This window comes from Arachis ipaensis, chromosome B04 (genome assembly GCF_000816755.2).
Source record: "Arachis ipaensis cultivar K30076 chromosome B04, Araip1.1, whole genome shotgun sequence".
Lineage (NCBI taxonomy): Eukaryota > Viridiplantae > Streptophyta > Magnoliopsida > Fabales > Fabaceae > Arachis > Arachis ipaensis.
In genome coordinates, this window is record NC_029788.2 from 131,443,018 (window position 1) to 131,453,985 (window position 10,968).

General features: G+C 35.0%; 2 protein-coding genes across 5 annotated transcripts in view; both read right to left on the bottom strand.

The window, feature by feature from the left end:
• LOC107635590 (disease resistance protein RPP13-like) overlaps positions 1-6,335 on the bottom strand; it is a 24,887-nt gene extending 18,552 nt beyond the window's left edge. Inside the window, exons 1-2 of one of the 4 annotated variants that reach the window (XM_021122203.1) lie at positions 5,195-5,466; positions 2,136-5,085 (exon numbers count right to left, since the gene is read on the bottom strand). In XM_021122203.1, the coding sequence (XP_020977862.1) occupies positions 2,521-5,046 (2,526 nt within the window). In that variant the 5' untranslated portion in view covers positions 5,047-5,085; positions 5,195-5,466 and the 3' untranslated portion in view covers positions 2,136-2,520. Of the gene's footprint in view, positions 1-2,135; positions 5,467-6,249 lie in introns of those variants that run through there. The other 3 variants (XM_016339098.2, XM_021122204.1, XM_021122202.1) reach the window with 3 other exon arrangements.
• Positions 6,407-10,472, bottom strand: LOC107635591 (probable protein phosphatase 2C 33). Its single transcript, XM_016339101.2, has 7 exons — positions 10,349-10,472; positions 9,970-10,010; positions 9,224-9,562; positions 8,497-8,874; positions 8,295-8,412; positions 7,435-7,658; positions 6,407-7,054 (listed from the first exon to the last, which is right to left on the bottom strand). Exons 2-7 carry the CDS (start codon positions 9,976-9,978, stop codon positions 6,761-6,763), a joined length of 1,362 nt encoding a protein of 453 aa, XP_016194587.1. The 5' UTR covers positions 9,979-10,010; positions 10,349-10,472; the 3' UTR covers positions 6,407-6,760.

Consider the following 10,968-nt stretch of genomic DNA (forward strand, 5'->3'; position numbering starts at 1 on the left):
TAAGCTGAACAAATCACCTATAGATTTACGAGCTCTTAAGCAAATTAGCTTATTCGTGAGAAGAAAATCTGAACTGTGTTGTTGATGGTTTGATGAACCAGTAAATATTAAAAAATTAAAAGAGGAAGAAAAATAAGTTCCTCTCATCTTGAAGAGAATAAAAAATCATTTTAAAAAATATTTGTTGAGTTATTATATTTTATAGAATATGTATCTAATTATTACAAACTCTTAAATAATACAAATTTAATTAAAAGTTTGATGAATTATATATATATAGACTATCAAAATAATTAGATACTATATATATACTTTTGTTCCTGAGTTCTAACAACCACACCAACCATGGAGATGATAGAAGTATTCATTCTATGTCAGTCACTATGGGACTTCAAAACCAAAAGCTCAAAAGGACTCTTTAAATGAACACCTCCCACCAATTCCTCCCATCCAACTTTCTTTCTCAATTTGTACTGTTTTTAGTTAATTTTTTTTTTGTTATCAACTATTTTTGATAATAAGAACAATTAACTGGAAGAAATTAAAAGACTAGACATCTGCATCAGCGTAGCCCCAACAGCAATAATATATTAATATCTTCAGCTCTATTATTAGAGCGAAGTTCTTATCATCCGTGTTTGTTCCAACCAGCCATTGCATTTATCTTGCTTGGTTTCACATTTTTGGCACATTGTTGGGAAATTGTCACGGCAACCTTGACTTGTATTCATGCAAATTTGTCTCCACATTATTATGCTTATGGATTCTTGATGAAAAAAATATTCTTCAATATTTGTCCTTTATCTTTTTCCATACCAATAATTCAAATGACCATGATGACCATCATCCACTTTAAGATAAAAATGTCCCTACCGATCACTTTTCTTTATTCATAAAATTATAACAATGTCTTTTACATTAATAGTTAAAAATAGAGTCTAAAATTAGACAATTTTTTTAAGTAATTATATGATATTTTAAATCTTGACCATTCATGATGTATGCTTAAACTTGCATCTTTCGATGCAATGGAGCAGAGAAGAGAATGATGAACTGAACTTTTTTAGTGTGTGAATGAACACTAAAATGAATGTAAAGTGAGCAACAGTGTGTGCAAGCAAGACTAAGTGCTAGTTAGAGTAATATTCCAAATTAGTCCCTAAGAAATTTAGTCAAATACTTTAGTCCTCAATAAATTTTCATTATCAAGTTAGTCCTTAAACTTTTATTTCGTTAGAGCTTGTTTGAAAACCATCAATTTCATGATTTGAAATGATTATAATATGTTAATAGAATAGAATTCAAGTTTGAAGAGTATGTGAGTGAATTTGAAAATCAGACCCCTTTTGATCTGATTTACAAATGAAAGAAAAATAAAAATTAAAATTCTCAAAAGAATTCAATTCTTAGTGAATTCTAATTCCTAGCATTTCAAATAAACTCTTAGTCAAACCAGTTTCTACATCATATTGTTTGTCTATATGGAACAACTGGTCTTAGTATTTTAAAAAATTTTAGGAACTTGTATGTTTCTATTAAATAAATGACAGAGATTAATTTGTCTAATTTTTTATCAAAATTTGATATGAAAATTGATATATCTAATAAAATAAAAAGTTAGAAACTCACTTAGCAATTAAAATTTGCTGAAGATTAAACAACTAACCTTTTCAGGGACTAAATTGTTATATTACTCATATATTTGCATGGGATGACTTTGGGATAGCTTGTCAAATTAAAAAATTGAAGATGTTGACATGAGAGATTAACAATATAATTTATTTCTCCTTTTTCTATTATTCTCTTCATAATCTTTGTCCTTGATGTTAAAATGTCACGACCATTTAGTTTTATTATTATATTCTATACTTCTAATTTTATCTTTTTTCGTGAATAAACAAATTAAGAGACTCTTTAAAACTTTTTAAATTAAGTGTTAAAAACTTATTTAAATTACATTTTTATATTTTTGTTTATCTTTACTTTTTCACTTAATTTATTTGTTGGTAAAAGGATCAAACAATAAGTTTTAGCTAGAAATAGTATATATTATAAATACAAAAAAAGAAAAGAATATGTAGCACTTAAATAAATATGATGTAGATAGCTAAATATAATACAAATAAAATAAAATAAAGAATAAATGACCTTATGACCATTCGTATCCATAAAAGATGAAAACACTGACATATGTACCCACACTAGATCGAAACTAAACTTGTACCACGCAAGATGCCTTTCGTATGACAAAAGTACTCTACGTGGCACTCCAACCTTCCAAAGACAGGGTACTTTTGTTACATGGAAGACATCTTGCGTTAGTACATATGTCAGCGTTTTCATCTTTCATGGGTACAAATGGTCATTTATTCATAAAATAAAAAAGAACCAGCCTTAGCTTTCAGAATGATCATGGAAAATAATTCAAGCTTCAACAAAAGTACACAACAAAGAACCAATCAGACTATGATCTCACATTGATGTATTATAGAATATGAGTCACCACTGCTTAGCATGCTTCTATTTAATGGAAGCCAAGGATTGAAGTTGTAGAGGAAGGTCTTCCACTGCACCACCTTTGATGATCAAACGACTAAGACTTGGCATTGCACCTTCATCTTGTATCCACCTCTCAACCTTCACTTCCTTCATCTGAAGCATTTGAAGCGCCGGGAACTCTCCGGCCACACAATGAATACCATCCCCTGTTGATCCTCTTCTCAGTTTCAAAATTCTCAGATTCCGGAGTTTCCCCAGAGCTTTAAAGTCCAATTCCTTGAAGTCTACCAAGGTAATCTTCTCAATGTTTGATGGAAAAAACGTTGACTTAAATCCATTTGCACTGAATGGATTAAAGAGATCACCTCTTATTTTGAGTGTGCATAGTTTGCTAAGGTGGTTCATGCTAAGTGATGAAAGATTGGCAGCACCTGTAGAAGATTGCTGGAAGTTTGGATAGAAACATAAACCCAGCTTCTTTAAGTTAGGGAAGCTTCCATTGTTGTTAAGCATTGATATAGTTTCTGAATAGAGAGGTACTTCACAAAGGGTTTGAAGGTTGGACATTCTTTCATTGTTTGTTACTCTAGACATCTGAGAAATCTCTTTGATTCTCAAGTTGAAATGCCTCAACCGCTTCAACTTCCATATCTTGATTGGGATGGAGACCACCCAGTCACAACTTAAATGCAGTGTTTCTAGATTCCTAAGGTTGGATATAGAATCTAAAATATTTTCAGCAGATCTAGAATCTGTTTTTATCTTCAAGTACCTTAGATGGATCATCAGCTTCAAGCCACTAGGTGGCAAATCCAACAACACTTTGTTGAGGTGTAGAACACGGGCCAACTTGAAGCTTTTCCTGAACTGTTTACATCCTTTTGATTCATCATCCCAGGTAAGCTCTTCTCCAAAGAGGAACAAGGAATGTGTGTGAAAGTGGTTGTTTTTGTTTGGTGAGGATGAGAATTGTGTGCTGTGGTGGAAAGACATCTTTCTAGAGTTGGATTTGTTGATGTCCAACTCTCTGTGTATCTCTATGAATTTACTTGCTTTGCTCTCAGATACGCAAAGATCGCGAAGAAGATCATGAATTCGACATGTTTTTACGCCCCCATCGCTCCTCTTGCTTGCCACTTGCACCAGACTACGATCAACCAACTCTTCTAAGTAATACTCTGCAATGTCTTCCAGTGCTAATGTATCTGATGTTCCAGTTTCTGGAATTTGTATAAAACCTTCAGCTACCCATAACTGGATAAGGTTTCTTGCAGGGATCTCATAATCTTCAGGATAGATTGCAAAGTATAAAAAGCAAGACTTCAATTTTTGAGGCAAACTGTCATAGCTAAGTTTTAGTATGTCCATCACCACCACAGTGTTGTTGTCACGAACACGAAGCCAATGTTCTTTGATTCTTGACCACTCTCTAAGAGACTTTTCCTTCTTGGAAACATGCCCAGCTAGCACCACAATAGCAAGAGGTAAGCCACTACAGCTTTCAACAATTGACATGCCTAAATCTTTTAGATCAGGTGGACAATCTTCTTCTCCTCTAAACACTTTCTTGGAGAAAAGTTCCCAGCTTTGTTCTTCAGTGAGAAATGGAAGGAAGTAAGGAGGCATTGTTCCCATATAAGCAGCTACCTCTCCAATTCGACTCGTTATCAAGATTCTGCTACCATTATTGTCATCTGGAAAAGCTCCTTTTACATCATCCCACACTTCTGTTTTCCAAATATCATCAAGCACAATTAAGTACTTCTTCCCATTCAAGCACTCTCTTAGATGCTCCTTCAGTTCCTCTTCACTTTCTTCATTAGATTTCCATGTTGACAAACACCGAATAAGGCTCAACAATAACTCTTTAGCTCTATACTCATTAGACACATAACCCCATGCACGAAATGGATACTTCTCCTTCACCTTCTTACTATTGTAGATCTTCCTAGCAAGGGTAGTCTTTCCCAAACCACCCATACCAATTATGGAAGCTATTTGAAGCCGTGAATCTGTCTTCAAGAGTTTCTTAATGACAGTATCAGACTCATGAACCAATCCAACCACATCTTCTTCCTCCACATCCCTTCTCCTCTTCCGGAGTGCCTCCGTGGCAGCTGGGGTAGCTTCTCCACCACACTGGAACTCACCTTCTCCAATGCCATACTTGTCCCTGTTGCTGTATATCTCAGAAATGGATCTCTTGATATTCTCAATCTCAGCATCCACATTATGAAGCATCATAGCTTGGCCAACACAATGGAACATCTTCCCCAGGATGCTTCTGCTTCTGTGGAGGCTAACATTGGCGACGTAGTTGTCAACAACATCTTCAGCTTCATAGGCAACATCTCTAATCTGGTTCACAACTTCCTTAACTATGTTGTTGTTGCGCTTCCCCTCTGAACTCTTGAGGAAGATGTCTATGAACTTGAGCTCGCTGATGAGGGACTTGACTTTTCCCTCCACACCGGACAGCAGCTTCGCTTCATCAACAAGCAGCTGTGACAAGTTCTGAATCAGGAAGGAAACGACACCATCTGCCATTAATTATCTGAACTCTCTCTCTCTTCAACCAAGTCAACGCTGTTTCAGAGTGAAGAAGATCAGAGGGGATAGATACATACATACATTACAAGTAATAAAAATGATGAGAATAATTATTGTTGAGGAGTGTGTGCACCTGCTACTTTACCAAATTGTTTCGAGTTTCCAAGAAACTGCACTCGTTAAGTTGATAACTTCGTCAACATGGAGGTAGGTGGAGACTGGGATCCACACTTAAAATTGTGTTCTATTTATTTTGACATAGTAGATACTGGATAGTGTAATACTCTTCTCTTCCTAAATTACTAGCCGGTGCATTGCGAAAAAAATTAAAAAAAAAAAGGGGGGAGTTTATTTTTAAGTTTTAATTTTAAAAAAAATGTTATCTACTCACTAAATATAGCCACCAAATGAGTTAGTACGTAATAAATACATTTGTTGTTTAGTTTATTTTTAGAGTTCAAAAATATACAAAAAAAAATAAATTATTTATATTATATAATGTATTTTAATAAGTGTTATATAATGTATTTTAACATGTTAAATTTCTCAAAATAAAATATATTCATACGTTCAAACATAAAAAATATATCGGTTCCGCTACGTTACCAACAGCATATCTGCCAACTTCTGCCAATTCTTATTTATAATTGTATTTCACGGAAGTGTGTTCGTGGATGTGTCTAATAAAAATGTCTTTTTTATAGCTGTGTTTAATAGAAGTGTCTTTATAGATATATTTTCTGGATATGTCTCTTTATATATGTATTTAAAATATATTAATTATTAGACACATCCACCAACACACTTCCATAAAACACAATTATAAATAAGAGTTGGCAGAAGTTGCCAGATAATATGTTGGTACCCTAGACTTTTCCAAAATATATTAATCCGTCCATCTTCTTTTATAACACGTCAATACTCAATACACGTCAACTTTGTTTCAAAATCTGAATCTATTTAAAGTCAAAATAGTAATTTACTCTATTTCTTTTTTCTAAATAAAATACCTCCTAATTACAATTTATAATTTGAAAATACGTCCTTTTCATTTTACTAATAAATCCAGGCCCAGTTTCCAGATAATTTTTCCCTTTGTAGTCAAATAAAAAAGTATCATACGCGGTAGCAGTATGCACTATACCATCATAGATCATACTTAAATATTTACAATATCATTAGAAATTCGAAGCCTGATACCTGGTAGCAGCATAACGCTTAAGAAAATTCAACAGAAACCTGATTCAAAGTCATGACAAACAAATCAAAATCTGTTTCAGTTCTCGTGTGTACACTGACTACACTGGGAAATTATAACTACAATTTAAAAAAGACGAAAAATAAAAATGACAGCAGATTTCAGATAGCCAACGGACACACTATATAATAAGGAGGATCAAAGAGACTTGGATTTACAAAACTCCAAATCTAACAAAGCTACACAGAAGGAAAACGACATCCAGCACCAAAAAAAATAAGCCCGGCACCCTTTTTCCTCCGGATATAATACACATACTGAAGCCCTTCTTTCCCCTCATATACTGTTGAAGGAAAGGGAAAAGATAAATAATGAAAAGAATATTGGCAGAAAAGCTACCAAAAAATAAAAATCATCAAAACAATGACCCATTTTTACTGTTGCAGCATAATTCTCCCAACCTTCTCAATAAAACCAGCAAGGCTTGGGAAGAGACATGGTACAAAAGCTAAGCTATTGTTGCTGTTTTTCAGCATCCACGCCAGTTCCCTTCTCGCTAAGGAGAGAAGACTGCTCGGATTGGTCAATTGGTGGCTCTAGTGTTGAGTCATCTGCGGTCGATGCCGAACCCGAGTCCGAATTTGAATCAACGAAGAGGCAAACTGCAGCACAATCATCAACCTTGCACAAAGGGAACTTCATCCTCCATGCTTTAACAGCTGACTCCACCAGTGATCGAGCCGCAGAAGGGCGTGGAGCAGATGCCACGATGTCCACAACCTCTTCATTTGATAAAACATCCCATATCTGCCAAAAGGAATCAACACGAGTTTATTAAACAGTTAAAGTATTTCATACACAATCCCCTGATACAGCAAATATTACATCACCCGCAACACACACACACACACACACACACACATATATATATATAAGAAGCTTCTGTTAACATTCTAGAAGTTCCAGTTCCAAAGGGGGAAGAAATAACATGAGGTGAATCTAAATGCAATCAACTATGAACCATATTTAGTTCATGCAAATTATTCAACGATAATACCAGCATGAGAACACTATTTTAAGTCAATTTCAATCCATTATTGTTAATCTTGAAAGGTATTCAGTTTCAACAAATGTGCAGTTCTTAGAAGATAGTACATCACAAGAAAAAGAGCCTCCAACATCCTTACCCCATCTGTTGCTAATACAACAAATTCATCATTCTCAGTAAGGCGATGATATGACACATCTGGAACTGAAATCAGTCCAAAGTCCTTCAAGCAAAAATCTCCAAAAGCCCTTGCCATAGCAAGACCAGGGAAATCAGAGTTAGGCAGCCAAACTCGAGCAACATCCGGTTCATTCTGAAGGGGAAAGACCCTTCCTTTACGAAGCCTGATTCGCTCTTCTTCCCCTAAGCAGGAAATAGAAAACCACATCAGACGTCAATATCCACATAGATAAGCCAAACTGACCTATGTATGGTAACAAATTCCCAGTAACCACATTATTAAACCATCCATTGAAAATATAACACATTGATGGTCCGGATAAATAAAGCAACAAAATAAAAGAAAAAGTAAGGCTTCAAAACTGTAAACAAGATAGTTAGACTTCACGTAGGATTTGTTCTATAGAGGTGCACGTTAAAAACGGATTCTATTTCAAAATGCAAAACGAAATGTGTGATGAATATAGCCAAGTTTCTGAACGGAAATAATATCTCAAAGCTTAGTATTCTGCTGTTAGCATATTAAATGATCCAGAGAAGGGCTAAAAAGATAGGTCAAACAACTTGCAACTTAGAAAATGTTGGATCATTTATTTGATCCACTCAGGTGGGCATGGCTTACTGCTATAGAGCATAAGTGGTAAATGCTACATAACATTATTTAACAGTGATTTTACAGGGTATGTTGTTCAGCAGTCAGGAATAATAAAGGAAATAGTCAAAGGTGTTCCATTTTCAGATTAAACAGCAATAACATAAGGAGCACACACAGAGATATGAAAAGGAGAAAGAGAGGGACAGAAGAGACTAGATACATACTGGGAAGATTTGGCTTGAGGTCAATTGTCAATTGAACAGCAATAAGATTATCATCATGATCTCGGGTACCCAATATAGCTCTGGAGTCCCCAACATTTCCAATAACAAGGTCCTTGCCCTAGAAAACATACGGGGTAACAATTATATATAAAACAAATTAAAGTATTATCAATTGAACATTGTTATAATTTATATTGCTTACCTGCTTAACCAAGGTAACAGCTGTAGTCCCGCTGCAAAAGCAATCAATATCAGGATGCAGTTTCAGTTCCTTATCCATAATCTTAGAAGCCTTCAAAAAGGATTCTTTTAATGTCAAGATAGTATCTGTTCCATCAGGCTCATGATCAGTCAATCTAGGTTTCTCATCAACCAGTCTAAACCCAATCTCTTCAGATTTGTAACTTCCTGCGGCACTGCCCTGATCACTCAGCCCATCTGTACTCTTGCGGTGGAAATCCCATTGAGCGCTAAGTTTTAAAGGGAAAGAATCCCTGACTTTCCTTGCAACCCTATGGCCATAAGGTCCATGACCATCAAAAACACCACAAAAAATGGTGTCCTCCTTTGAACAGAAGTTCTGCAAAAAGGAAAATGATAATAGTTAACATTTTATTTAATATAAGATAAAGAAAGAACTATCAAATACATAAACAAGAATAGTTAATTTTCAAACTTACAAAAACTAGACCGTCTACTTCAATTTGATTATTATTCTAATATACAGCTTTTGCACTTTCAAAACCAGTGGAATTCGGTGGAATGGTAATTACTTTTTTATTTAGTTATGTTGATATAGGATTAGGTTCATGCTGAGTCATATGCATGAGAACTTAATTGCCATTTATTTTAAATATATAAATGGCAATTCCATGTTAAAGTATCGCAAAACACGAGCAGTACTGAAGCTAATAGAAAATGGAACTAACCTCCCAAACAAGCATAGCATCTTGGTTGATCCCTTTTCTACCTTGCTTGCAGTACATAGATGCAACATCGCTGGACCCATTCAGGTGCATTCTCCCAGGCACTTTGTAATCAAAGGAAGGGGAACCCTTCAACCTCCTCTTCTTCCCACCATCCATATTGGTGTCTGGCTGGATTGGAAGAAGGGGAGGAGAGTGACCACCAGCCTCTGAGATGCATGACCCCATCCCCAGTGCCCTCACGATGTTCAAGAAACACTCAAAACCCGCCAAACACTCAGAATCAGAACCCCTGGCTTCACCAACAAGATCCGTTCCATACCGGTTTAGAACCTCCACAGCCTGCCACAATCATAACCAACATCACAAAAAAATGAAAAAGTAAACAAATAAATAACTATCATCAAATAACTAATGCGTGTTTCAGCTTTCTCATCATCACCATTTCAGAAAAGACAAAATCACAAGCCTAGTGTTTGTTTGGGTTAACTATATTTTGAGGTCAAATCAGCTTTGTCATCATCATTTCAGACAAAAACAACACAAATCACAACGACCTATTTGGATTAGCTTTCTCTGAATACATTCAAACCAGCTTATTCATAAATCATCATTTCAGAAAAATAACACAATTCAAAGGTCCATTATGTGTTTAGATCAGCTTCTTTTTCAGTTTTTCTTCAAAACCAGCTCATAGTAATAAACCTCTTTAAATAGCAACAGAGATTCAGATTCATAAGAAACAGTACCTGAGTCATGATTGCAACAAAATCCCGATTCGATCGAATTCCTTTATCAAAAATCAGTAAAACACAAATCAAATGCCTATTCAAGCCTATATAACAGTAACCTCCGCGTAAATCAGCTCGCGGAACGCGTCAAAGCAAAATCACACGAAAAAAACAAAGCTGAAAAATAAAGACGATCGCGAGACCGCAGAAGAATCAAGCTTCCCGATCCAGCATTTCTCCAAATTCCTTCGCATCAAAAGTGAAGAATCCCTTCGAATCCTCACGGAAATCGAGGAATCAATGAGAGAACAAAAGATTTAGGAACAAAAAAACTCGGAGAAATGAGAAAACGAAGAAACGAGTCCTCGCTCTGAAAAATCGTTGAGAGCAACGATACCGTCACGCGCGGGTGCGTCACCGGCGTCTCGTGAATTCGATGAAAGCCGTTGATGTTTTGAGCTGTGACTATACTTTTTTTCTTTTCTTTTCTTTTCTTTTTCATTTATTTTTCAACCACACAAAATATATATATGTGTGGATGGAAACAAAAGTAGTGGATCAGAACGACAACGTGGAACAATAATTAATTACACTTAAAATATTATTTTATAAAGAACGTGAAATGTGTACGGTTTTCAGGTGGTGACACGTGGCTTGGACGGTGTGGATGGATCTGGGGGTTTTACTGTTTTAGGTAGTGACAGTACCTAATAAGAAAAATGATTATTTCATGCTAGTTTCAAATGCAGTATATTTTTTATTTTTCAATGTTTTGAACGAGTAAAATTTTTTATATAATTATTTAATAAAAAATGCTATTTGTACACTAAAATCAGCCACCAATGTATTTGTGTATAAATACATGTGTGATTTAATTTTTTCAATATTTTATACTGGTGACTAATTTTGGTGGCTGATTTTGGTATACACATAGCATAATCCTTATTTAATAATCCACATTATATTATATGTATACTAAAAGTTAAAAGTTAAATAGTTATTATGTTGGAATACTAT

Coding starts and splice junctions, on each gene's coding strand:
- LOC107635591 (XM_016339101.2), bottom strand. Junction 8,875..9,223: donor ATGCTATGCTTGTTTGGGAG/GTTAGTTCCATT, acceptor TCCTTTTTGCAG/AACTTCTGTTCAAAGGAGGA. Junction 8,413..8,496: donor CTGTTACCTTGGTTAAGCAG/GTAAGCAATATA, acceptor TATGTTTTCTAG/GGCAAGGACCTTGTTATTGG.